At 41.6% G+C, this 27,273-nt stretch overlaps 1 protein-coding gene across 3 annotated transcripts in view; it reads left to right on the top strand.

Moving 5' to 3' along the window:
• dtx1 (deltex 1, E3 ubiquitin ligase) overlaps positions 1 to 27,273 on the top strand; it is a 96,561-nt gene that overhangs the window by 20,364 nt on the left and 48,924 nt on the right. For all 3 annotated transcript variants that reach the window (XR_015496803.1, XM_087262707.1, NM_001318952.2), the window contains 1 exon segment: positions 26,072 to 26,789. Coding sequence is in view for 2 of the 3 variants with exons in the window: in XM_087262707.1 (XP_087118833.1) it covers positions 26,072 to 26,789 (718 nt within the window). In the remaining variant the exon portion in view is untranslated.

Raw genomic sequence — 27,273 nt, 5'->3', positions numbered from 1 at the left:
CACTCATCATCGCACACGTGCTGCTGTTGATGTGACTAAAAGTGATTTGATATGAAGTAAGGGACTAAGCCAAAGGAAAGCGAATGAACGGAAATCAGTGGGGAAATGTTTGGTTACCCACAGACTCTAAAAGATTTTGTTTTGTGTTCGGTAGAAAAAGATCTCATGCAGGTTTGGAGGAACTGTGAGAGTGAGTAAAAGATGACCTGGTTTACTTTTTGGGTGCACCGTCCCTTTAAGGGGAATTTCCTTTTGTCATCTTGCAGACACGATGGGAAATTTACTTTCAGATGCTTCTGTTGTTACATTTAAAATATGTTAGATGAACTCAAGTGTTCTGGATTTTTAAAATTTGTTTTGCAATATGCACTAGAGCTGTGAACCTGGTCTCACGGTTCGGTTTGGTTACGATTATCATGCCATCGACTCGGTTAAAAATACAACATACAACAACATAGTCCCATAAAAACAGACAATGTACAATTGGCAATGTCAGTAATACGTAGAAGACAATGAATAGGTGTACGCATAGTTATAGGCAGTATTGTTTTAAGTATGAATTGGTTAATGTACAGTGCATGCTATATGTTCATGCTATGCAGTGAGGGGCAGGGGTGTTGCTAGACATCTTATTTAAAACCCGCTTTAGGTTCGATCATTTCCAGCTCTTTTTCTTCCTTGCTACTAGCAGCACCCTCTATTTCCGCATTACTGGATCTGTAGCGACAACAGACCAGGATGATGGCCACTTTTGATGGACAAACTTTTATCAACTTTCAGGTCATATATTGTTATCAGAACATCATCAACAACCAGATTAATTTAGGTGAATGTTCAATTATTAAAACACAGAGAGATCCTTTCTAGAAAACATTCCCCGTTAGCTGATCCTCATAACGCAGCATCTACATTCATAACCGGTTTGACTGCACTCTTCATCAGCAAGGTTGTTTACATGGAGGTTGAATCTCTGAAAGTAAAGCAGAAGCAGATTTTATGGGTGATCCATGAACCCCGACTGAAGCTAAAACGAGAAATCAGCATGTCAAACCAGTGGCTTCACCGCTCCACCAGCCTCCAGATGCTGACTCTGTGTGGGTTTGTGTGGCTTCGCTTGTTTATATGGGACAAAACTGTCTTCAGAAGTGAGCTAAATCTGACAAAGGCTTCCTCTGGGAGTTTCTGAAATGCTAAACACGCAGAAGCATTTCTTTTATGGCAGATAGAGAGGAGTCATTTTACCTATAACTATTGATGTGTGGGGTTTATTCTCATTTTCTTGTCGGCTTAGTCCCTTTATTAATCCGGGGTCGCCACAGCGGAATGAACCGCCAGCTTATCCAGCAAGTTTTTACGCAGTTGGCGTTTCTGTGTGGAGTTTGCATGTTCTCCCTGCGTTAATGTGAGTTTCCTCCGGGTCATTACGCTGTGGCGACCCCTGAAAAATAAGAGGCTAAGCTAAATGAAAGTTGAATTGAATTAAAGGAAGCTTGAATTAGGCTTTTCCTGAACTTCACCTTTATAGGCCAAACAGCTATAATACAGACGGAGTGTAATATTCCGAGTTGTATGCACTGTATGCTGGCTTTATTTAGGTGTCCTGGTTCTTCCAGATGGAGCTCTCTTAATAGACTTCTGTGTTCTGAGGTTCATCTGTGTGTGTGTGTGTGTGTGTGTATCTGTGTGTGTGTGTGTGTGTGTGTGTGTGTGTGTGTGTGTGTGTGTGTGTGTGTGTGTGTGTGTGTGTGTGTGTGTGTGTGTGTGTGTGTGTGTGTGTGTGTGTGCGTGTATCTGTGTGTCTGTGTGTGTGTGTGTGTGTGTGTGTGTGCGTGTATCTGTGTGTCTGTGTCTGTGTGTGTGTGCTGTTCAGAACATGCGATTTGTGGAATGGTGGTAAAGTTTAACTCTAATCTAATCTAATAATAGGAAAGTATTTTATTTGGATGGGTTTTTAGGGCCTGTGAGATCTAAAGTTAATTTAAACCATCTGGGCACAGGAAATTATAAAGTTTGCCGCTTTAATAAAGATACATATTCGTTTAATTGCAATAATCACTGTGCAGTCTCTTTTTTTTACATTTGATTATTGAAATTCTATACTTTAATACTGCCAAACTCCACCTGAAAACCATAAACATTGTTTTTATCTGTTGTATTTTGTACAATTGTGTACATTTCATGTAGATACAGTTGAAGTCAGAATTATTCGCCCCCTTTTGATTTTTTTGTTCTTTTTTAATTATTTCCCAAATGATGTTTAACAGAGCAAGGAAATTTTCACAGTATGTCTGATAATATTTTTTCTTCTGGAGAAAGTCTTATTTGTTTTACTTCGGCTAGAATAAAAACAGTTATTAATTTTTTAAACACCATTGTTGGGACAAAATTATTAGCCCCTTTAAGCTAATTTTTTTTTTCTCGATAGTCTACAGAACAAACCATCATCATACAATAGCTTGCTTAATTACCCTAACCTGCCTAGTTCACCTTATTAACCTAGTTAAGCCTTAATTTGTCACTATAAGCTGCATAGAAGTGTCTTGAAAATGTATAAAAAATAATAATATCTACAGAAATAAGTCTGTTAAATAACAGAAAATATGCTGCAGTTTAATAAAAGGTTTCTATAGCGTAATATCCAACACTAACACAGACAATATAGCACTGCACACTATAAAAAATTTTAATAAAATTTTAATAAAAGTCATAAAAGTAATAAAATTTTTTAATAAAAGTCACTTTTTCTAACTTTCTTAAGGTTCAAAGTTGGAAGAAAGTTCAAGATCCCATAATGCAATTTAAAAGCAGAAATAAGTGAAGTTTATTTATAAAAAATTTTGAGAGGATCACGTGCTTATGATTATTCACAGCTGTTTCAACTTTAGCTAACGACTGATTATCCTATCAGACGATCCTTAACTCACTATAAATAACCAGACTTTTCTCATCTCAATATCTTCGTCTTGAAGAAACCCCCCCAACCAACCCTACTTTCCCTCCTTTCAAACGGGCGTCACGGTGGCCAGCGATTAGCGATGTTGCAAGAACAGCAACACACAGCAAGAATGCCCCTGGTTTAATTCCTTTTCAAACCAGACGTCATTTCTGTGCGGAGTTTGCTCGTTCTCCCCGTGGGTTTTCCCCGGGTCCTCCGGTTTCCTCCCACAGTTCAAAAACAAGCACTCTAAACAATTAATCCAAATACTTTAGCTAAACTCTGAGTACACCTTCAGCATCCATATCTGACACTTAGCTACAATAAGCAAGAGGGGGAGTCATCGAGATCTACCTGAGCTCAAACTCCCCCTCGCCTTGCGACGGGAGGGAGCCCAGGGCTCGAGGATCTTATAAGCTCAGGGCTCTCTCCTGGGACAGCACGCCAAACAAGCTGTGTGAAAGTGTGAACAGTTTTTTTTAAAGTTTTTTAACTAGTTTTTTAACCGTGTCCGTGACGTCTTTGAATTTCGCTTTAAGATTTAAAGGGCTAGCGTTGCACCAGACCCCTGTAAGTGGTGTCGTTTGAAAGTGTAGAATCTATATTTTATGCACATATGCATCACTTTGGTTTTTATTCTACTGTACAAAAGTTATTTAAACTTAAATACTCAGTATTCTGGTTACCTGAGTTCGGTATTGAACATTGGTTCATTTTAATATTGTTCATATATGACACATGCACATTTTATATCTCAAATGAAAGCTCTTGCCGGTGCTCATACGGTTCTAGCATTATTTTTACTGAAATATATTCACATATCAAACAGTTGCGAATTGCGGCGTTTCCATAGCGCAGAAGTGAAAACAATACATTTATGATCACTAAGCAGCCTCAGATAGCACAGACAGCGGTCATCTCTTACCTTATGCTGTGCGCTTCAGGGCCATTCTCCTCTGTTTTTAAGGTGATGTGCATTAGTAATCGTTTTATATGTCTGACGTGCTCCAAACACAGTGAATTATGTTTGATCAAACACAAGAATAGTAAAATATGTAAACAATGATCGCTCCCTGTGGCTTGTACAGCACCTCTTATCAGCTGGAATACAATAACTTCTGCATAGATTATGGTAGAGACATTTTTCTTTTTTCCTATGATTACAGACATGTGCAGGAACAACCAACATTAATTACAGCACGCTAGACCTCACAGAACCTAAAAGGTACACTTTCACATTTGAGTTTATAAAAAAAAAATACAAAAAGCGCCTCTTTTTTAAGGTGTTTATTATAACACAGACAACATATTCTGATATTTTAAACACTTTCATTAGTGCTTTATGAAAATTCAAAGGGTTTTCTTTAAAATGATACCACATTTTTGCATTTACACCTCTGCATGTGCATTTGGGAAGCTTTTAGATTTTGGTAGGCAAAATCCAGGCGGAAGTTGCTGTCACCGGTTCGGTCCCAGCATATCCCCTCACCAATCAGCAGAGGCCCTCATCTCCTGAACATTAGCCACATGTCTGACTCTGATTGCGCTGCACCTGATGTCTATTAGCAGGGTGCTTGAATACCAGCTCAGTTCAAGGACTCAGTGCGAAGTCTTGTTTTGCTACCAAACATTTCTGAGCGTTCCTACTATTTCTGACTGCCTTTCTGTTGCCGATTGCCTTCCTGCCCGATTTCTGATTGTTTGCTTCCTGCCCTGACCAACGCCTGTATTATCATTCCTGACCGTAAGCTGCCTGCCCTGACCAAAGCCTGTCTCATTGTATTGAACTGTAAGCTGCCTGCCCTGACCAAAGCCTGTACTACCGTTTCTGAGTTATTGCTGCTTGTCCTTGGATTTTCTGCTCTCTGTGTTTCCATAACTGTGTTTTCAATAAAGCTCGCAAATGGATCCACATCCCTCTGAGTCGTCATTACAGTCGCGGGGTTTAACTGGTTAAAGAGAAGCTGTGCAGGCAATGGTCAAAAGCAGGAGCATAAAGTTAATCCAAAATATGTAGTCAATATGCGGGTACATAATCAAAACAGTAAACAAGAGAATGATCAAAACACGGCAAGACAAACAAGGAAAAACACTTTGTAATGCTACACGGGGTAAACAAGACTCAGCAACGTGTTTGAGAAAGTGAGTGTTTTCAGCTGTATGTGTGTGTGTGTGAGTGTGTGTGTGTGTGTGTGTGTGTGTGTGTGTGTGTGTGTGTGTGTGTGTGTGTGATTCCACCCAGGGCCGGAGCAAGCTGAACTGCCGCTCTAGGCAGACGACGATCACGTGCCCTCAACCCCAATGTTAAAACGAAAGTGAACGGTTATGAAAATGAAGTGAGGTGTCGCAGACCTCTATTCTGCCACCCTATGCAAGGATATAACTGAGGACGCGCGGGTGCTGAGGAAGGGAGGTGTCGCGGACACCACCCTCTCTATTCTGCCGCCCTACACGCGGATATAACTAAGGACGTGCGGTTGTCGCGGACCTTTATTCTGCCGCCCTATGCGCAGATATAACTGAGGACACGCGGTTGCTGATGGAGGTGTCGCTGACGCTGCCCTCTCTATTCTGTCGCCTATGCGTGAATATATCTTAAGGACGCAGGTGGTGAGGGAGGGGCCGCGGATATAACTGAGGACTCAGGTGGTAAGGGAGGGGTTGCGGACGCCGTCCTCTCTGTATTGCAGCCCTAGGCGGCCGCCTAGGTCGCCTCTATGGATGCGCCGGCCCTGATTCCACCCTCCAGCCCAATGACAGAATCCAGTGTCGTAGTCGAAGGAATTCTAAAGTTATTTTACATCATTAATATTTATTGACTAATTTCACTTCTGACTTTGCGCGTAGTTTAATCTGACTGCATTTTTAATTATTCTAAATTTGCCTTTTATGTTTTTTAGCAGTTTATTTTAGCAATTTACTTGGGTCCGATATTCTTAATTGTATGTTCATTAGGGACCAGGCGCCGCTTAGAGTATATAGTCCATCTGATTATTCCTGATCAGCTTTAGCATGTGTGTTCAATCAAGGGTGACCTGGAACTGGTGTGTGAGTGCAGTGCATGATGGGATTCGTAGTTCAGTTCAGTGGCAGATGTGTAGTTGAGTGAATGATAGGGAGTGTTGACCAGCAGCCTGCAAAGACGGCACTGCCGGTGATCATTACACTCTAACATTCTTAAAAATATCTTCTTTTGTGTTCAACAGAAGAAAGAAACTCAAGCAGGTTTGTGACAAATGAAGGGTGAGAGACTGATGACAGAATTCAAATTTTTGGGTGAACTGCCCCTTTAAGATACAACACATGCTTGGAGGAATCATTCAGAACAGAAATTAAAGGAGTTTTCTTCACATCGCTGATCAGGAATGACTAGAGCGAGGCTCAGATTGAGCGTCTGCTGCGTGTGTGTGAGGGTGTGTGATGAACGGCAGTGCCTAGACAGTGTGTCATGATGTGATTGTGTGTGTTTGAATGGGGTTTTGATCTCTGGCCAGACTGAATTGATCTGTTTGTCTCCAGAGAGAGAGTCTGTGGTTTTCTGCAGAGCGGTAAGACGTCTTCTTTTACACGTCTTACACGGATATGAAAAGTGACACTGCAATCGTTTGTTGCGCTCACTTGAATGGCTGTGAAATGTGTTCTTTACAGCACACAGAGATACTGTATACTGCATTGTGTTTAAGGGTGCATCTGTTGACTATGCAGTTTTCAATGAAGGATGGGTAATATGTTTGTGGCTAAAAAGCCGAGGTCATGGTTTGATCAAATCTGAAGAAATCTAACGTGAATGTAATGTAATGAGGGCGACACAGTGACTCAGTGGTTAGCACTGTGGCCTCACAGCAAGAAGGTTACTGGTTCGAGAACCGGCTGGGCCAGTTGGCATTTCTGTGTGGAGTTTGCATGTTCTCCCTGTGTTGTGTTTCCTCCAGGTGCTCCGGTTTCCTCCACAGTCCAAACACATGCACTATAGGGAAATTGATTAACTGAATTAGCCGTAGTGAATGAGTGTGTATGGGTGTTTACTAGTGCTGGGTTGCTGCTGGAATGGCATCCGCTGTGTAAAACATATTCTGGAAGAGTTAGTGGTTCATTCCGCTGTGGAGATAAATAAGTGACTAAGCCAAAGGAAAATGAATAAATGGACTTCAGTTTGAATGGAACAGCCTGAGAGCCTCCTGATTGGCCAGCTAACCATACTTCATGAATATTAATTAGGTTATGTAAAATGTGATTGGCTGAGAGGCAGCTGGTCGGCAGGATTTGTCAATTATTCAATTGGTGGTAATTAAATATAATAATTATTGGATATTTCTTGGCAAACACATTAAAATAGAATAAAACAGTATATCACAGAAACAAAAACATATTTATAGTAATGCAGGGCTCAAAATTGCGACAATTTTGGTCGCATATGTGACCTCAAAATACATTTGGGAGCATTTGTGCGAGTGCATGAAATTGTTGTGTGCGACCAGTTTTTACTGGAAAATGTTCACCCCATGCGCGGATTTGGGAGACATTCACGCAGAATGCATCTCTGCACTTAAAACGCGAAACGCAGCGCTCAGGAATGGTTTTAACTATTCATTAATATTCATTAAAAAATAGAAAAATATTATATATTAAATAGAAAACTATTTCTAAATTCAGTACTAATCTCCAGTAAAGGAATAAATGAACAATAATGATGAAGTGTGGTCAGGAAACGGAGTTATATCCAAACACACGTCCTGTTCTTACGCCCCATATGCAACCCGGGCTCATTGTGGAAACGTAGTCCCGCGGACATTTCTGGAGACCGCGGAATACGTCCCGGCGGGTACGTACGGCTGCAGTTTTTGTTTTTGCGAGTTCTCGAGAGGCCGTGATTTTTCTCATCTTGAACTTCTGAGTGCGGTTCGCGCCCGCGCTGTTCTCGAGTCAACCCGCCAGAGGCCACTGTCCGACTGACCGGATGATTGACTGCGCGACCGGCCAATCGGCTGACCGCCCTCCTCTTTCCCTGAACCCAACCAATTTTACCGATCGACCCGCCCGCCCGCTCGCTTCCCCTAAACCCGAGCAACAGTTTACAAAAGCCGTCCAAAAAAAGAAAAGCCCTGATTTTTTTTTTCTACCGCTTCCGTTTCCGGATTTCACCGCATTCTCACCCTGTCGTGAAACTCGTTCACTTAATTTTTGGGCTTCTGTTTTTGTCTTACCTGATTGCTGGAACTGCTCTTTCCCGGACTCGAAACCGATCGATCGCCGTGGTCAACTCCTCCTCTGTGCATCTCGAGCCTGCCGACGTTACACGGTGAGCTGTGTGGACAAATGGGTTGCAGCGGGAAAGCCCTCCACAAGGAGGCAAGCGGTCGGCCGGCAAGCGCGAAAGGGAACGGCGTCACACCGCTCCGCAGCGTTCGCTTGAAAAAAATAAATGCAGCTGTACGTACCTCCCGGGACGTATTCCGCTGTCTCCAGAAACGTCCACGGGACTACGTTTTCAGAATGAGCTTGGGTTGCCCATATGATGATGCAACGTCTCCAAAACCCCACAGGTGGACAAATCTACACTAGTTTATATTAAAACAAATATAAATATGAATGATACTACTAATAATAATAACATTTTACAGATGCAGGTCGTCATGAATAACTGAAAACGCCCCCTGAGATGAAGAAGGCATAGAGGCAGTGGGGTTATTATTCATGTAGAAAGTAATAATTATTATATCATTTTAATCCTTTGATTGTTTTCATCTGTAAGGATATTTGTGTATTGCTGCGCATCCTGCATGTATTCAGCAATGTGTAAGTCTTTAGACCTGCATATGTCCATAACTAACGTGCTCTGCTGTACTTTAAAGCAGCTTTTAGTTGGTCAATGGCACGGCATTTCAGCTCCTTAAAACAGCAACACACCAACAATGCGCCTTAACACACCTCCTTTATAGACTAGCACACCCATGAGTCCACAAAGTGGCGCAAATGGATTTTCTATTTAAACAACGTGGAGCAAAACATGAGCATTACTGTTGTGCTGGTCTGAAAATAACAACAAATTGTGGCATAAACACCTTGCGCCTCATTGCGCCGGATGTATGATAGAGCCCATAATCTGATAATTTAGCTGACAACAAACAGGAAGTGCATTTTCTGATTTTATTTTAGATTACAAGGGCAAACAACATTTTCTTTCCTTTTAATGACATGCGCAGATTAATTGTTCACCACAAAACTGGCAATGTGAGCTAACAAAGTCAGCATGGTTGGTTTTGATTTCATACTTTAATTCAGCTCAGTGCCAAAGCAGCAAGTGTCTGTACTCTTTAACATTCTGCCCTGGTCAGGGAGTTCATCAGGCAGAATGTGAATCTCCAGGGGTCAGACCAGATGATGTGATTTTCCTGCGATTGATCGAGTGTGTTTGTCTGTGATGTTTCAGGTTCCCCAAGCGACAGACCTTTGACATCTTACGATTTTCACAGCTCTGTTTTTAGCGTGAGAAACTTATCAGAGCTGATGTTGTGAACTGAAGTGCTTGTGTGCGTGTGGTGTGTGTGGTCACAGATGTGTGAATGTGTTCTTTGAATACAGGATTGTTGTGTAAGACTTTTCTCTAGAACATAGATAACTGGGACTCAAGTCATTTACAATGAGCCCTATGAGTTTGTCAATGCACATTTATTTCTTTGTCAAATATTTCACAAACAATGTTGAACAGATTCAGGAAATTTTCAAAGTATTTCCTATAATATTTTTTCCTATGGAGAAAGTCTTATTTGTTTTACTTCTGCCAGAATAAAAGCAGTTTTTAATTTTTCTAAACTTATTTTAAGGTCAATATTATTAACCCCCTTAAGCAATTTTTATTTTGAATTGTTTACAGAACAAACCACTGTTATACAATGACTTGCCTAATTACCATAACTTTAACCTAATTCAGGGATTCCCAAACTTTTTTATTCCGGCACCCACCTAAGCAAGTAATTCAATCTCAAGACCCACCATAATATTTTAATATGGAAAAATGGGTAAAAAAATGTATCCATTCAAAGCAGTCAAAAATATATGGTGTGCGGCTTTTTGGATTTTGTGATTTGATCTGCTCAAAATGAGGCTTAGGGCTCTATTTTGACGGTCCATGCGCAGAGCGCAAAATGCAGGGCGCAAACGCTTTCAGGGCGTGTCAGAACGCATTTTTGCTAATTTACGGACGGGAAAATCCGCTTTGCGCCGTGGCGCATGATCTAAAAGTGTTGAGCTTATTTTCTTAATGAGTTATAGGTGTGTTTTGAGAATAAACCAATCAGAGTCTCATCTCCCATTCCCTTTAAGAGCCAGCTGCGTCACGCCAAGAGCGCATTCGCTATTTACAGGACGCAAAGTAAGTCTAAGTGGAAAAACTGAGCATTTCACTAGCAAACAGTTAACAGTTAAGAGCTTTTTTTAAAAGAAAACAGTTAAACAGAGCATCTACTGTGTGAGAATGAGAGATAATGGATCTACTTTCACTTTCGCTCTTGGATAGGGAAACCTTTACGCACAGACATCAATTAGTCTATAAATAAATACTTTTGTTTGTTAAGCACAAATATTTGTTTCAAATTTATTTCTAAATTCAGTTTTAATTTCCAGCAAACGAATAAATGAACAATAATAATAACTAAGTGTGCTCAAAAACCTGAGTTATATCCTAAAACACATGCTGTGCACCATATAGTCTAAAACCTGACAGGTGGGCAAATCTAAGCTTGTTTATAATAAAACAAATATAAATATGGATATAATAAATAATACTGCTAATAATAATAACATTATACAAAAGCAAATTGTTATGAATGAACTGAAAAAGCCTCCCGAGATGAAGAAGACATAAAAGCAGTGATTTTTCATATTTATATAGGCTAGAAAATAATATGTTTTGCAATATTTTAATCCTTTATATTTATATCCTATATCTATTCTTATTATATCCTATATATATCCTTAATATTTACATTTTTTCATATGTAAAGATATTTGCCTATTGCTCTCTTGTGTGTATTAAGCAGTGCGTAAGCGAGGAGCAACTCTGCGCTGGAGTTTAGACCGGGTTTGTTTTGGTCTAATGAAAAATCTATTATAGTTTCTCAAAATAGCAACGCGCCAGCGGTCCACCTCAGAACACCTTCCTTTTTAGACCAGAACGCCTATGAGCGCACATATGAGCACTAATGCATTTGCTATTTAAGCAGCGTAGCGCAACGCCTCAAAACCACTCTTGTGCCAAGCTGAAACTAGCAAACAAGTATTGCTCCGCGCCTTGCGCCACACTGCGCCGGGTGTATGATAGGGCCCTTAAAGTGCTTTTTGTGGGATGCTGGCTGTAAATCGTCTTTTTTCAGAAGAGAATATGATCAACATTTGATCAAGCCCCTTGATTATGATCAAGCCCCGTCACATCGCAGTAAACTCCACTGCTAGTGTATAGTCATAAGAAACTAAATAGCTTTTTGATCGACTACTACAAGCTGGGAAAACCTCAGATAAATATGCCAATGCAATTAACGTTATCGCTGAATAGATCTAATATTTACACATTTGCTTGAGGAAGGAATGATGGGGGTAGTTACATTACTATTACTGTTTTCCATAACATCTATGCCCTTCCATAACATTAGCTGACGTTAAAACTAACAGACAGCACTATAGCTATTCATTGATTAGCAATCTGTCAACGTTGGGATGTAAAAAACATGGGACAACAAATAGCTTCAAATGATAGAATACATAGCAAACATTAGAAAATATTGACAATAAAATAAAAGGTTTAGCCTATTAAAATCAATGGCCTATCCAGAAATTAAATAAAGCTATAAAATCTATTTCACGTTTAATTGTATTTGCATATTGATTAAAGTTACTGTAGTTATTTAGTGAAGAGCAGCAAATGAATCTCTCATTGTGTTTTGTTTGATAACAGAGGTGTTCATGTAAGAATGCACAGATCTATAATGAAGCATTTGACTACTTTAGTAACTGTTTGTGTTCATTTAAGAGAAAATGAGTAGTGTTTAAAATAAAACAAGCAAGACGGAGAAAAAAAAGAAAAAAAAAGAAGCACTTTCCCGACGGTCCCTTACTGAGAGCTCCGCTCTTCGCGAGCTCTACCAGCTAAACATAGATAGCGAGGGCTCAAACGGAGCAGTGCTCGTAATGTCGAGCGAAAAAATAGAAAAGACAGCTGTGAAACATAACCAGCTTTGTGTTTTTGTAGGAAACACTTTTTTAGGGTAAGAGGCTTTTGAGTTATTGCTGTCTATCGTACTGGTTTTGATTCACCGCTATGTAAATATAGCTGCAGCTTTGTGACGTTGCGCAACTCACCTTTGTTCACTGTGACCCACAGTTTGAAAACCCCTGACCTAATTAACCTAGTTAAGCCTTTTAATGTCACTTTAAGCTGTATAGAAGTGTCCTGAAAAATATCTAGTCAAATATTATTTACTGTCATCATGTCAAAGAGAAAAGAAATCAGTTATTAGAAATGAGTTATTAAAACTATTATGCTTAGAAATGTGCTGAGAAATCTCTTGGTTAAACAGAAATTGGGGACAAAATATACAGAGAGGCTAAAAATTCTGACTTCAACTGTATGTCACAGTTTAGTCTCCCCTTTTCTGCAAATTCAGTCAATTAAAAGTTCATAAACAGTTAAAGGGCCATGAACCCCCCCGTTTCAGCAGGATGTTTTCACACCTCTAGTTTGGAAAAAGTCAGGAAAGTGGGTGTGTCTAGCTCTGTTTGGGTGGGAGTGTCGGGGGAGGGAAAATGGGAAGGGTTTTAATAAAAATGGGAGTTTCCATTTGGGCACCCGCTGTTGACCGAGGAAAAACAAACACGCAGGGGAGAAAGACAGTGGCTGCCTCCGAAACCGGCTACTACTCAGTAGGTACTGCATTTGAATTTAAACGTACTACTCGGCCGTTAGAAAAGTACGTTCTATACAGTATGAATGTGAAAAGTATAAATGGAATTCGGACGTACTACATCCGCCATTTAGTCATGGTCACGTGACCTAGTTGCGTCGCCTCACTTCCATTCATGAATTCTCTCACAGGGCATTATGGGATAGCGCAGCGTGCATGGAATGCGCACTTCAGAATCTCGCCAGAAGTAGTAAGTCATCCGGGTACTTCTCGCATACTGATTTTCGAATTCTTTGAAGTATGTGGTTACGGACGCAGCAAGTGTGTTTAATGATGGTGGAATGTTTGATACCGCACGTCGTATAAGAGAAAAAAGCCTCTGCATTTCTGGGTAACTCAGATGTGCTCAGTAGGTCAGAAAGCCATGTAGTATAGACTATGTGTGTAGACTATCCTGTCACAAAATGCGGCGAAAATTAAACACAATGGTCGGCAATAGTTTGCTTACAGTGTTCACGTGTTTACACTCAGAGAGCAGCATTTACAGCAGATCTTTCAGTCCATAATATTGTAGTGATGTTAACTTAAACTAAGTAACTTAGAAATCATCTTGACCAAGGTCTGTCTTTAAACACTGAAAGAGTACTGCTGACTATACCAACCATAACTTTGCCACCTGAATGAACAAAGAAAGGGCGCTGATCGCACACACTTACCGAATCTGTAGACAGGGCAATCAGCACATACTGGAGATGCGTCTTTATTTAAAGGAGACGAGCAGCAAATCCGGATCTCTCCACTTCCAGATGAGAAAAGCTCTTGAGTTAAAAATGTTCCGTACAAACGTATTTCTGCCGCGTGCACGGATCCACACGTGAGTCCAGCTGCGCTCTCATAGAGAGAAAATGAAAACAAAACCAGCACATGCAGCACATTATAAACGCAACACTGACGACCCGTATCTCCAAACAATTCTTCTTCTTTTCCCACTCCTATTGGCAACACGACGTCTCTCTGACGTCTGAACAATGTTTCAGGTACAGTCTAAAAAAAGCTAGCATGCATATTAATGAAGTTGCAGCGCATACATAATGGAGCGCGCTGATTGGTTTAAACCAAGCAATACTCATGAATCAATGCAACACACTCAGAGACGTAATACGGTACTCCTAAGTACACACGTCCAGTCTACACGCTGGAATACACGCTAAGATCTCATGGCCGTGACGCAGCTTCAAAAATTAGTTTCAAACCGGAAGTGCGAATTTGCTCGAAATAATGCAAAAACAACCAATTTTCACTTTTTAGTGAGATATAGGTGTCCTAATAGTGTTTATAGCAGTGTGGGACACATATACGACTGTCAACAGCTCAAAACATGTGTTTTGGTGTTTCGTGACTCTTTAAAGACACAATTATTAGCGCAGTTTTTAAACATCAAAACAAGCTCCGCCCCTTTTTGATATCCCTACTAAAGCTGCGGTCACACTGCACTTTTCTCCTCATAGACTTCTATTCATATGCAGGCGAATGCGTCAGACCGGAAACGTAAGGTTGTGTGGCAAGTTTCAGAGTTCACTGTGGTGCAAAGTTTAACAATCAAGAATCAAAACATGACCTCTCTGGACAGAAATGTATCCCTACTGAAAAAAACAGCTTAAACCAGCCTAGGCTGGTTGGCTAGTTTTAGCTGGTCAACCAGGCTGGTTTTAGAGAGGTTTTGGCCACTTCCAGGCTGGTTTCCAACTAAAACCAGGCTGGGAGATGACTAGCTAAAACCAGCTTGACCAGCCTAGCCAGGCTGGTAGCCCAGCCAAAACCAGCTATGTCCAGCTTAAACCAAGCTGGTCAAGCTGGTTTTTAGCTGGTTTTAGCTGGTCATTTTCCAGCCTGGAAGTGGCCAAAACCCTTCTAAAACCAGCCAACCTAAACCAACTTAGGCTGGTTTAAGCTGTTTTTTTCAGCAGGGAATATATAGACCAATCGCTTGCTTTTTCTAATTTTTAGTGATCTTGTTTAACCCCGCCCCTGTTTGCAGCGCCGTACGACAGAATTTCACATACTCAAACTGTAGTGTGACCAAAGAGCATAGAGTCACCAAGAGGCGACACTCTAGTGCGATTTGGGAAACAGCCACTAGTTGGCGCGGCGGCCTTTTTGGAATGAAAACTCCAATAGAACAACAGCATATTATAAGTCTGTAAAATAAACTATTTGAAGTGCTGATGACTGTGATAGTAAGTGTTGTATTGTCATCTTTCAGAATGTATCTCAGCCTTAATGCGCTTTTTAAATAAATAAATAAAAAGCAAAGCAGCTTCTTGTCATCGTGACCACAATAATGGACGGCCGATCGCTTTCACTCCAAAATGGCGGAATCACGGGAGTGCAGCTGGGCGCTTCTGTTTCAATGGAACGCTCTATTGAGTGCCGCCTCTTGGTGATTCTAAGCTCTTTGGTGTGATCGCAGTTTAATAATTCTAGACACGCCCTTCTCTGCTGATTGGCTAGACGTGTGTTTTGAAACTTTCAAACACTCTATTCAGAACAGAGACATGCGCAGTGTTGCCAACTTAGCAATTTTGTTGCTAGATTTAGCAACTTTTCATACTACCCTAGCAACTGTATTTTACAAAAGCACCTAGCAACAAGTTTAGCAGTTTTTTTAACTTTCATTTGGCTACTTTTTTACAATTTTTAAAAAGTGACTCAAAAGAGCTGTGACGGTTGGTAAGGTGTTGCTAGGCAGTTGCTAATGTGTTTTGAGGGGTTGCTAGGCAGTTGCTAACATAAATTAGCATGTTTCTAGTATGAATTACCATTATGCTAACATGTTTCTAGCATAAATCAGCATGTTGCTAGCATAATTCTAGTATAAACTAGCATGTTTTTAACATGAATTTAGTATGAATTAGCATGTTGCTAGTATGTTTATAGTATGAATTAGCATGTTGCTAGTATGTTTATTGTATGAATTAGCATATTGCTAATATGATTAGTATGTTGTCAGTATGTCCAATGTAAAGTCAATTGCAGTTTTTACAATGGAAGTCTATGGGAAAGTTGCTAAGGTGCCGTAAGCGGTTGCTAGGGTGTGGCTAAAAATTTAAAAGGTCATCAGTTGTTGGCAGATTGGTAGTCTGAGTTAAATGAGCCCAAACTTAAGTCTGTATGACAGTCTGACACAAAGTTATGAGGTCACAGAGTTTGGTCCAATGTAAATTCAAGGGGAGTTTTTTTACAATGGAAGTCTATGGGAAAGTTGCTTAGGAGCAGTAAATGGTTGCTAGGGTGTGGCTAAAAAGTTGAAAGGTCATCAGTGGTTGGCAGATTGGTAGTCTGAGTTAAATGAGCCCAAACTTAAGTCTGTATGACAGTCTGGCACAAAGTTATGAGGTCACAGAGTTTGGTCCAATGTAAAGTCAAGGGGAGTTTTTTTTACAATGGAAGTCTATGGGAAAGTTGCTTAGGGGCCGTAAATGGTTGCTAGGGTGTGGCTAGAAAGTTTAAAGGTCATCAGTGATTGGAAGATTGGTAGTCTGAGTTAAATAAGCCCAAACTTAAGTCTGTATGACAGTCTGGCACAAAGTTATAAGGTCACAGAGTTTGGTCCAATGTTAAGTCAATGGGACTTTTCAGAATTTTCTGAGTCAGTTTTCGGAAAACCGTTTCAGATTGGATCAGTTGGAAAAGATATAGCAACCCGAGTCAGACCAGTTTGGTAGTTGTAGTATGAACAGTCTATGAGGTCTCAGAAGATGAAGAAGAATATTGAGTCTATGTAGTATAACAGTATGTTGGCTTTCTAAAGCCACCATAATAAAACTCCTAGCTGCTTCAAACTTTGCGTCAGGCAGTAAAACAAGTTGTACAACTAAAGCATTTGTCATGTTCTGCCTGATAAAAATTCACCTTGAGACTGCAGTTCCTTCTAAGAGCACCTTTGGCTGTCATTCCTAATGAGCAAAGTGGAAACTGTGGCCGTGCGCTACTCCATTTTGGATCAGCCGCATGGGGAGCTGCTGCCAAAAAGCATCTGGCTGATATTATTCATTCCTGCAGTCAAGACAAGACAAGTGCTGACCAAACAGAGAGACGCAGGGAGGTGTCTTGGCTCTCCTACATCACCTTTACAGGTTAATTGTTTTAAAATGCTTCAGTGTGCAAACTGTAGACGTGAACATATTACAGAGGAGGCTGCAGTAATGAACCGTCCTGAAGTTCAGCATCTCAACAGTCAGACGGCATGCAAGATACAGACGTGATGCCTTATGATTAGTCATTGTTTAATATGATATAATAATTCATTTACTGGGAAACACCCATACACACTCATTCACACACACACACACACTCACACACTGCGGCCAATGTAGTTAATTCATTCCCCTATAGCGCATGTGTTTGGACTGTGGGGAAAACCGGAGCACCGGTGTGAGCATGTTTCTAGTATGGATTGGCATGTTTCTTGCTATGGTGTTCTGAGTGGTTACTAAAGCGTTGCTAGGCGGTTGCTATAGTGTTCTTGGTGGTTGCTAGGGTGTTCTGAGTGGTTGCTAGGCGGTTGCTAAAGCATTGCTAGATGGTTGTTAAGGCATTGCTAGGCGGTTGCTAAGGCGTTACTAGGTGGGTGGTAAGGTGTTGCTTGGCAGTTGCTAAGGATATTGCTAAGTGGTCGCTAAGGCATTGCTAGGTGGTTGTTAAGGTGTTGCTAGGTGGTTACTGAGGGGTTGCTAAGCAGTTGCTAAGGTGTTACTAAGCGATTGCAAAGGCATTGCTAGGCGGTTGCTATAGTGTTCTAGGTGGTTGCTAGGGTGTTATGAGTGGTTGCTAGGCAGTTGCTTATGCATTGCTAGGTGGTTGCTAAGTTGTTGCTTGATGTTGTTAAGGCATTGCTAGGCAGTTGCTAAGGTGTTGCTAGGTGGTTTCTAAGGTATTGCTAGACAGTTGCTAAGGTGTTGCTAAGTGGTTGCTATAGTGTTGCTAGGTGGTTGCAAAGGCGGTTGCTATGGCATTGCTAGGTGGTTGCTAAGGTGTTGCTCGGTGGTTGCGAGGGTGTTCTGAGTGGTTGCTAGATGGTTGCTAAGGTGTTGCTAGGTGGTTGCTACGGTGTTCTGAGTGGCTGCTAAGTTGTTGCTAGGTGGTTGCTAAGGCATTGCTAGATAATTGCTAGGGTGTTCTGAGTGGTTGCTAGGCGGTTGCTAAGGCATTGCTGAATACTAAGGCATTGCTAGGCGGTTGCTATTGTGTTCTGAGTGGTTGCTAGACAGTTGCTAACATAAATTAGCATTTTTCTAGTATGAATTAGCATTATGCTAGCATGTTTCTACCATAAATTAGTATGTTGTTAGCATGTTTCTAGTATGGATTGGTATGTTGTTAGTATGTTTCTAGTATGGATTGGTATGTTTTTAGTATGTTGTTAGTATGGATTGGTATGTTAGTATGTTTTCTAGTATGGATTGTTATGTCGTTAGTATGTTTCTAGTATGGATTGGTATGTTGTTAGTATGTTGTTAGTATGGATTGTTATGTCGTTTGTATGTTTCTAGTATGGATTGGTATGTTGTTAGTATGTTGTTAGTATGGATTGTTATGTTGTTAGTATCGTTTCTAGTATGGATTGTTATGCTGTTAGCATGTTTCTAGTATGGATTGGTATGTCAGTATGTTGTTAGTATGGATTGGTATGTTGTTAGTATGTTTCTAGTATGGATTGGTATGTTGTTAGTATGTTGTTAGTATGGATTGTTATGTTGTTAGTATGTTTTCTAATATGGATTAGTATGTTGTTAGTATGTTTCTAGTATGGATTGGTATGTTGTTAGTATGGATTGGTATGTTGTTAGTATGTTTTCTAGTATGGATTGTTATGTCGTTAGTATGTTTCTAGTATGGATTGGTATGTTGTTAGTATGTTGTTGGTATGGATTGTTATGTTGTTAGTATGTTTCTAGTATGGATTGGTATGTTGTTAGTATGTTGTTAGTATGGATTGTTATGTCGTTAATATGTTTCTAGTATGGATTGGTATGTTGTTAGTATGTTGTTAATATGGATTGTTATGTTGTTAGTATGTTTCTAGTATAGATTGGTATGTTGTTAGTATGTTTCTAGTATGGATTGGTATGTTGTTAGTATGTTTTCTAGTATGGATTGTTATGTCGTTAATATGTTTCTAGTATGGATTGGTATGTTGTTAGTATGTTGTTGGTATGGATTGTTATGTTGTTAGTATGTTTCTAGTATGGATTGGTATGTTGTTAGTATGTTGTTAGTATGGATTGTTATGTCGTTAAAATGTTTCTAGTATGGATTGGTATGTTGTTAGTATGTTGTTAGTACGGATTGTTATGTTGTTAGTATGTTTCTAGTATGGATTGGTATGTTGTTAGTATGTTGTTAGTATGGATTGGTATGTTGTTAGTATGTTGTTAGTATGGATTGTTATGATGTTAGCATGTTTCTAGTATGGATTGGTATGTCAGTATGTTGTTAGTATGGATTGTTATGATGTTAGCATGTTTGTAGTATGGATTGGTATGTCAGTATGTTGTTAGTATGGATTGTTATGATGTTAGCATGTTTCTAGTATGGATTGGTATGTCAGTATGTTGTTAGTATGGATTTGTATGTTGTTAATATGTCCAATGTAAAGTCAATGGTAGTTTTTGTTTTTATGAAAGTCTATGGGACAGTTGCTAGGGTGCTGTAAGTGGTTGCTAGGGTGTGGCTAGTAAGTTGAAAGGTCATCACTGATTGGCGGATTGGTAGAGTTTAATGAGCCCAACCCTTAAGTCTGTTTGACAATCTGGTGCAAAGTTATGAGGTCACAATGTTTGGTCCAATGTTAAGTCAGTGGGACTTTTCCGAATCTTCTGGGTCAGTTTTTGAAAAACTGTTAGTCTGATCAGTTGGAAAAGACATAGAAACCCGAATCAGACCAGTTTGGAGGTTTGGAGTTAGTTTGGTGGGTGTATTACGACTGGTCTAGGAGGATCAATAAGCTGTAAGGAAATTATAACAACAGCCAGAGAGGGTTTGATTGGAAGCCCCGCCCCCATAATGTTTGATTGACGGCTTCACCCCAGACAGAGTGAGGAAAGTGGAGGTGTTGTAGTGCTCTAGTTTATCATGGGGTTTTCCACCAAGCGGCTGCGTGCGTCTGTGGTGTGTGTGTGTGTGTGTGTGGGAATGTGCTCTGGTTTTCTTTCGCATGAAATACAGTGGTTTTATCTGAAGCACTGCGCATCACTGCAGAGCATCTACTGTACCCTTTGACTTTACTGTAGTACATTATATGTGTGTGAGGGTGTGTGTGTGTGTGTGTGTTCAGTGAAGTGGTATAACAGGTGCTGACGCTCACACAGTGGGCGTTCACGGGGGCAGCGGACACTTTGTTGTAGTGACTTCCTTTTGCACAGTATGGTCACGATGCATTTACACGTGTGTTTGTGTGTGTGTTTGTGTGTGTGTTTGTGTGTGTGTGTGTGTGTGTGTGTGTGTGTGTGTGTGTGTGTGTGTGTGCAGTAATTTAGTACATGTGCATATGTATATGTTTAGTATGTGCATGTGTTTGCATGTGCATATATGTCTCTCTGTGTGTGTGTGTGTGTGTGTGTGTGTGTGTCTGTCTGTGTGTTTGCATGTGCATTTCTGTGTGTGTGTTTGCATGTGCATATATGTCTCTGTGTGTGTGTGTGTGTGTGTGTGTGTGTGTGTTTGCATGTGCATTTCTGTGTGTGTGTGTGTGTTTGCATGTGCATATATGTCTCTGTGTGTGTGTGTGTTTGCATGTGCATATATGTCTCTGTGTGTGTGTGTCTGCATGTGCATATCTGTCTCTGTGTGTGTGTGTGTGTGTGTGTGCGTGTGTGTGTGTGTGTTTGCATGTGCATATCTGTCTCTGTGTGTGTGTGTGTTTGCATGTGCATATCTGTCTCTGTGTGTGTGTGTGTGTGTGTGTGTTTGCATGTGCATATCTGTCTCTGTGTGTGTGCGTGTGTGTGTGTGTGTGTGTGTTTGCATGTGCATATCTGTCTCTGTGTGTGTGTGTGTGTTTGCGTGTGCATATCTGTCTGTGTGTGTGTGTGTGTGTGTGTGTGTGTTTGCGTGTGCATATCTGTCTCTCTGTGTGTGTGTGTGTGTTTGCATGTGCATATCTGTCTGTGTGTGTGTGTGTGTGTTTGCGTGTGCATATCTGTCTCTCTGTGTGTGTGTGTGTGTTTGCATGTGCATATCTGTCTCTGTGTGTGTGTGTGTTTGTGTGTGTATGTTGCATGCATGTGGCATTTTGTGTGTGTGTTTGTGTTTTTGCATGTGCATATGTCTATGTGTGTGTGTGCGCGTGTGTGTGCGTGTGTGTGTGTGTGTGTGTGTGTTCGCGCGTGTGTGTGTGTGTGTGTGTTTGCATGTGTGTGCACGTGTTTGCATGTGACAGTATGTGTGTGTGCGTGCGTGTGTTTGCATGTGACTGTGTGTGTGTGTCTGTGTGTATGTGTGTTTGCATGTGCAACTGTTTGTTTGTGTGTGCGTGTGTATTGCTTGCATGTGACTGTGTTCTGTGGATGTGTGTGTTTGCATGTGTGTGTGTGTGTTTGCATGTGCATATCCGTCTGTGTTCAGAGTGTGTGTATGTGTGCACGCAAGCTGGTGAATTTTTGCGTTCAGCGTGATTTTGGGTTAATATGTTCAGTGTGTGTGTGTGTGTGTGTGTGCTTTGCGCACGAGCTCTCGCTGGATGTCACACTGAGCCTGTAGCAAAGTCAGTGCAGTCTCTGGTCATCTTGAAAACACGTCTCTGCTCCTGCACATCTGCAGAACTCATCATCAGAGTACATTAGTGGCTGTTCTTTCATCCCCATGAGCAGACAAAGTCATTTTCATATTTATTATAAATAATATGCTTTAGTATTGATTATAATACTAGTCATTTTTTAATTCTGAATAAATATTTTTAAAGAAATTGGGTGGCATGGTGGCTCAGTGGTTAGCACAATCGCCTCACAGCAAGAATGTTGCTGGTTTGAGTCCCGGCTGGGTCAGTTGGTGTTTCCCAGTAATATCCAGCTGCAGAACCACAGACGTTTCAGGCACACACTGTCACGACTGGTATCACAAAACAAGGGAAAGATCCAAGTGCAGCAAAACACATTTATTGTCAAACAATAAAGATGGAAAAAATGACAAAGGGACAGGCAACCCTAGTAGCAAAGAATTCTGGCCCAGATTTGGCATAAAGCTGGCACAGCAGGCATTCATCCGGCACTGGCATACAGCATGTGGGCCAAACATGGCCCGGGTTTGGCAGAGGTGGCACCGTCTTTAAGGCGACACACAAGATTTGGGCCAGAAGAAAAACGTAGTATTTGGCCCAGAATTAAAAATTTGAAAGTGGGCCATGTGAGTTTGGCCAGTCTTGACCCACATTTAAAATACACTAAAATCATTTTTGAGTAAAGAATAAAAATTCTACCAATCAGGTCACTTTGAGAAAAAGCGTGCCCATAGTGTGCCTAAAGCGCATCACTCCATGGGTTTATCAATTTCATTGCAATCGTGACACACCAACCTATCTGGCCCCGTTCAGGCCCAGTTATGAGTTATTAACTTGGCTGAGACTTGGCCCAGATATGGTCCGTATTTGGCCCTTGTCTGGAAGCCAGATTTGGTCCAGTCATGTACCGTAATTCACTGCGGTATATGGGCCAAGCAAAATCTGATTGTGTGGGCCAGAGCTGGGCCAGAGAAATTTTGCTATGTGGGAAGGTACTAAAATCGACAAAAACGTGAAGTGTAGTGATGTGACGTTGTGCGCAGAGGCTTCAAAGCATGTATCAAAAAAACGATACATCTCACAGTGAAGCAGCGTACCGGAGCTTGATTTGTTTTGCCATAATCATGTGATCAGTGACGTCCGAAGCTTCATTTTCACCTACACAAGGGATGAGCAAACTTGATCCTCAAGGGCCGGTGTCCCTGCAGAGTTTTGTTCCAACATTAGTCCAACACACCTGAACAAACTAATCAGTGTCTTCAAGATCACTTGAACTCAATCGGCAACCTCCGGCTCTCCCTCAGGAAGCAAATATGGAAGTAACTAAAACTGCAATTCATGCGAATTTCCGCTAGTCCTGGCCGCTCCTGGCTCCAAAACAGAGCAAATTTCAATTGAGCCCACTGTTAGAATGACCAACTTTACAGCAGAATAAAGGTGTTTACAGCCTGCTACAAAAAAAGATTTTGGTTAATACAGCTAATATTACCCTTCATGACAACTGTGAGGGGGTGAATTTATTTATAACTCATCCGTTTCCTTTATATTAAGTTATATTAAGTTTGCATAATTAAGGGCGTGGCCACTTGAGTGACAGCTAGGTCTTGCTGGTCGCCGTCACGTCACCTCAGCTGAATCCTGCAGATTAGCCACTGAACTCGGCATATTTATCGTATTTCTGTGTTGTTTTATGTGGCTTTACACAGTCGACTGCCTTTTGGACTTGTTTCCTACAATTATTAGATGGCATGGCATGCTGAGTGCACTTAATTGTGCTCACAAACCATTCACATGGCCTGTGTGTCCCATGCGAGTAAAGTTACATACTTATATACCATCTCTATACATGTATTTGTTTTATTTAAGATCATTTATATTTATATTTAGAGCTGTAATGCACTCCAGAATCTGTCAGATTGATTAGCTGTGGGCTCTAGAACAGTCATCTGAAGCGTTGTCATACAGTGTTATGCTGGATTTCATCAATAGTCTTACATTAACTAACACAGACTATATCTGAAGGGTTTAGAAGTAATTTGCTTTTTCCTCCTGTTGAAAAACGTCATAAGAACAATGTTTAGTTGCTCAATGTATTACAGCAGTGTTTTTAAAAGTCTAAACACTTTATTGATATAGTGTACAGCCAAGCACAAGTGGTCAGAACACAAACGAGTGAAAGTATTAAGCGTTCTCGCAAAGTAAAGTGTGTCTGAGCCAGGTCCAAGCAAAATGCCAGCAGGTGTCTGTAGCTCCGCCCACTCTCCGCCTCTTTGCCCTTGTTTGGTATCCCACCGTGGGTGTGATGACGCGCGAACAAAATGGCGACTGTTGGCCGCGACTACTTGTGGCTTCTTTTGCGCTCTTTAGAAACCTATGGGTGACGTCACGGATACTACGTCCATATATTTTACAGTCTATAGTGTGACACAGGCAATCCAGCACACACAGGCTGTTTCTCAATATGTTTGTACTTGTGTTCTTGTGTTTGTGAAACGTCATCAACCGTCGCCAAAGTACTGTTCCAATTCAAAGTTCTCATCTTGCCAAGTACAAAATCAAGTCTGAACTCTGCATACTTGATATTGAGAGACAGCCACGATCTAGGCCAGGGGTGGCCAACCCTGTTCCTGGAGAGCCACCTTCCTGCAGATTCAGTTGCAACCCATATCAAACACACCTCCCTGTAATTATCACTTGTTGTTCAGGTCCTAATTAATTGTAATGTAATGTAATGTGTATTTATATAGCGCATTTATTGTGTATGGCCATACACCCAAAGCGCTTCACAATCATGAGGGGGGGTCTCTCCACACCACCACCAGTGTGCAGCATCCACTTGGATGATGCGACGGCAGCCACAGGACAACGGCGCCAGTGCGCTCACCACACACCAGCTATTGGTGGAGTGGAGAGACAGTGATAGAGCCAATTCAGTGGAAGGGGATGATTGGGAGGCCGTGATGGGTAAGGGCTGATTAAGGGACTTTGGCCAGGACACCGGGGTTACACCCCTGCTCTTTCACGAGAAGTGCCATGGGATTTTTAATGACCACAGAGAGTCAGGACCTCAGTTTAACGTCTCATCCGAAAGACGGCACCCACTGACAGTGTAGAGTCCCCTTCACTTTTACTGGGGCATTAGGACTCACGCAGACCACAGGTTGAGCGCCCCCTGCTGGCCTCACTAACACCACTTCCAACAGCAATCTAGTGTTCCCTAGTGGTCTCCCATCCAGGTACTGACCAGGCTCAGCCCTGCTTAGCTTCAGTGAGTAACAAGTCTTGGGCTGCAGGGTGACATGGCTGTGGACATGGCTGTGAATTGGTTCAGGTGTGTTTGATATGGCTAGCAACTGAAATCTGCAGGAAGTTGGCTCTCCAGGAACAGGGTTGGCCACCCCTGATCTAGGCAAACCAAATATGGTTCAACGGATGTTAATGTTATTAACGTCTTTTTGGACTTCGTCATCAATAAAATTTTGTATGTTCATTTATTCATTCATTTTCTTTTCGGCTTAGTCCCTTTATTAACCTGGGGTCGCCACAACGGAATGAACCGCCAACTTATTGAGCACATGTTTCACGCAGCGGATCCCCTTCCAGCTGCTTCCCATCTCTTATAAAAATGTTGTGTATATTGTTCACAAATATTGTAAACAATAAACAATACCTTGCTGAAAAATCCAGCTTAAACCAGCCTAGGATGGTTGGCTGGTTTTAGCTAGACAACCAAGCTGGTTTTAGAGGGGTTTTGGCCACATCCAGGCTGGTTTCCAGCCATTTTTAGCCTGGTTTTAGCTGGTCAGGCTGGGAGATGACCAGCTAAAACCAGCTTGACCAGCCTAGCCAGGATGGGAGCCCAGCCAAAACCAGCTATGTCCAACTTAAACCAAGATAGTCAAACTGGTTTTAGATGGTTTTAGCTGGTCACTCTCCAGCCTGACCAGCTAAGATCAGGCTGGAAATGGCTGGAAACCCCTCTAAAACCAGGCTGCTCAACCAGCTAAAACCAGCCAACCATCCTCGGGTGGTTTAAGCTGGATTTTTCAGCAGGGTAGAGTTTATTATTTCACAAATACTGCGATCGAGACAGGCGAATGGGAAACATTGTTTCCAATCGCCATTCAATATAATAGACAGAACAGTTTTCTATCAGTCATCATAGATGATCATAGATGATAGCCGGCATGATGATAGCCGGCAGCTAGCTCTCTGCAACTCTCACTTGGTCGCCCACTGAAGCTAAGCAGGGCTGAGCCCTGTCAGTACCTGGATGGGAGAGCACATGGGAAAGTAGGTTGCTGCCGGTAGTGTTAGTGAGTCCAGCAGGGGGCGCCTGGGGACATCAGAGACTTATTTAACATCTTGTAAAAAGCTCTCCTTTAATGAATTCAGCAGACACTTTTTATCTGATGTCTATTGTTGACGTTTGCATCTCATTATATTTCGCTCTCTTTTCTGTAGGCACGATGCGTCCAGTTCAACGCAACTTCTACGACCCATCCTCATCCCCAGGCAAGGGCATTGTTTGGGAGTGGGAGAACGACTGCGGGTCCTGGACACCGTATGATATGGAGCTGTGCGTTAGCATCCAGAACGCTTACGAGAAGCAGCACCCGTGGCTGGATTTGAGCTCTCTGGGCTTCAGCTACCTGGTGGACTTCGACAGCATGTCTCAAACCAACAGGCAGAGCCAACGAAAGCGCCGCATTCGCAGACGCATGGATCTAGCATACCCGCTCATCGCCGGATCCATCCCTAAATCACAATCCTGGCCTGTGGGAACAAATTCGGGCACGCCATGCACCTGCCAGCAGTGTCTTCTAGTCCACAGCACCCGCGCAGCATCCAACGCCATTTTGGCTCTACAGCAGAGGAGGAAACTTTACGGAACGGAGGGCGGAGCCAATCAGAACACTTCTACTGTCAGGCAGAGCAACACCTTCGCTGGCTCCTCCCTCTGGTCGCCCACGACAACCATTGCTAGGGGACATCATAATAATCATAACAACATATCAGTGGGTGGAGGAGGAGGAGGGAAGGCGGAGATGAATGGAGCGAACTTCCCATTGGTGACGCTGCCGACCAATCACGCGCTCACTATTAACGGACAGAACAACCTGAACCGGCCGGGAACACAGCGGATCACGGTGACGGCCAGCAGAGGAGCCGTTCCTGCAGGGTAAGAGATACGTGTTTTATACTTGTCCTTTTGCAGTCGTTCTCTAAGTTGATTCATTTGAGCGAATCAATTCATTTGTGTGAATCATTTCATTTAAGAGTGCTGCTTCATTGTAAACGGACTCTGTTACATTTCCCTAAATGGTACATTAGTTTCTCTCATCTGTTTTTACTTTTAGACTATAAGATACGGATTCTGCTTGTTTACATTCACTCTTAAAGTTGATTCATTTGAGCGAATCAATTCATTTGTGTGAATTATTTTATTTGAGAGTGCTGCTTCACTGAAAACTGATTCCCAGTTACATTTCCCTAAATGGTACATTAGTTTATTTCATCTGTTCTTACTTTTAACCTATATGATATGGATTCTGCTTGTTTACATTCACTCTTAAAGTTGATTCATTTCAGTAAATCGATTCCTTTGTGTGAATCATTTCATTTGAATAAGCTGATTCATTGAAAACTGGTTCCTGGTTACATTT

The sequence above is a fragment of the Danio rerio genome, chromosome 8 (genome assembly GCF_052040795.2).
Source record: "Danio rerio strain M-AB ecotype USA chromosome 8, GRCz13ab, whole genome shotgun sequence".
NCBI classification, from domain to species: domain Eukaryota; kingdom Metazoa; phylum Chordata; class Actinopteri; order Cypriniformes; family Danionidae; genus Danio; species Danio rerio.
The sequence above is the reverse complement of the archived record's forward strand: the minus strand, read 5'-3'. Positions and strand labels throughout refer to the sequence as shown.